The sequence below is a fragment of the Emiliania huxleyi genome, assembly GCF_000372725.1.
Source record: "Emiliania huxleyi CCMP1516 unplaced genomic scaffold EMIHUscaffold_413, whole genome shotgun sequence".
NCBI lineage: Eukaryota > Haptophyta > Isochrysidales > Noelaerhabdaceae > Emiliania > Emiliania huxleyi.
The window spans coordinates 55,326-56,473 of NW_005198880.1; the positions used below are offsets into that span (position 1 = coordinate 55,326).

Consider the following 1,148-nt stretch of genomic DNA (forward strand, 5'->3'; position numbering starts at 1 on the left):
GTGAGAGCGAGAGAGAGAGAGAGAGAGAGAGAGAGAGAGAGAGAGAGAGAGAGAGAGAGAGAGAGAGAGAGAGAGATTTTAGCAATACCAAACAACTCTAACACTCACACGTCATTTACGTGCATCACTTTTGTGACAGGTCTCAGACTTTGAGCGGCCATATCTCGGTAACTATTGATGGTCCACCTGAAAACTCTTCGGATTTGGAACGGGTGCCCAGCGCCCGTTCGAAGGGCGATGAGCTCTCCGGTGGACCATCAATAGTTACCGAGATATGGCGCTCAAAAGAGACCTGTCACAATAGTGAGATGCACGTATTGCTATTGGGAGCGCGGGGACTGTTACGGAGATTCCGTTTTTTGCGTTTAGGCACTAAGAGAGGCAGTCGGAGAGTCGCAGTCGCTAGTCCGGACGGAAAACGGAATCGGAAACGAATATAACACATTTGCATGTGGACGCCCCGCACGCACGAGACGACGACGACATGGGGAAGAGATACACGTGCTGACTTGGAAGAGGTCGCGAGATGTGCATGAAAGGTGCGCGGCCGCTTTCCACCCGTTTGTGCTGATGGCGTTTGCCGCGTGGAGAGCAAACGTGGGCGATTGGAGAATACAAGCCTCTCGCCGAGCAAGCTGACCGCCCGCCGGCCGCACCCGGGCCCCGTTAGCCCACATGCTGCCCGGACGGCTCCCTGGACGGCGGGGGCGGGGCGGCGCCGCCGTCTGCGTTGAGCTTGAACATCGGGTTGCGCCGCACCTAGCGAGAGAAACGAACCCGCGTCACAGACGAAGACGCGCGGGCGCAGTCTTGAGGCTGCGCCGCACCTTGTCAGCGTTGAGGGAGCGGCCGTCGATGAGGGGCTCGACCCCGGCCTCGCGCAGCTGCGTGGCGAGCGACTCGAACCACAGCGCGGAGGGTAGATCGCTGTACTGCGGCAGCTGCATGTGCACCTTGGGAAGGAGGGCGAGAGGCGCGTCAGCCGAGATGCGCAACCCCGCGGTGCCGATGTCCCCTCGCGGTGCGGATGTCCCAGAGTGGGGCACCTTGAAGGCGTCGAGCGAGCCTCGCTTCCTGTGCAGGTGGTGCAGCAGCTTCCAGGCAAGCGTGTCGTCGAACTCGCCATCCTGTCGGGCGCGGGAGGGCGC

The 1,148-nt window shown here is 60.5% G+C and overlaps 1 protein-coding gene across 1 annotated transcript in view; it reads right to left on the reverse strand.

Moving 5' to 3' along the window:
- Positions 1 to 782: 782 nt before the first annotated feature.
- Positions 783 to 1,148, reverse strand: part of EMIHUDRAFT_244229 (hypothetical protein) — a gene marked incomplete at both ends in the record, with an annotated part of 1,725 nt that continues 1,359 nt past the window's right edge. Inside the window, 2 exons of the mRNA XM_005769629.1 lie at positions 783 to 953; positions 1,047 to 1,127. Coding sequence (XP_005769686.1) covers positions 783 to 953; positions 1,047 to 1,127 — 252 coding nt within the window. The remainder of the gene's footprint in view (positions 954 to 1,046; positions 1,128 to 1,148) is intronic.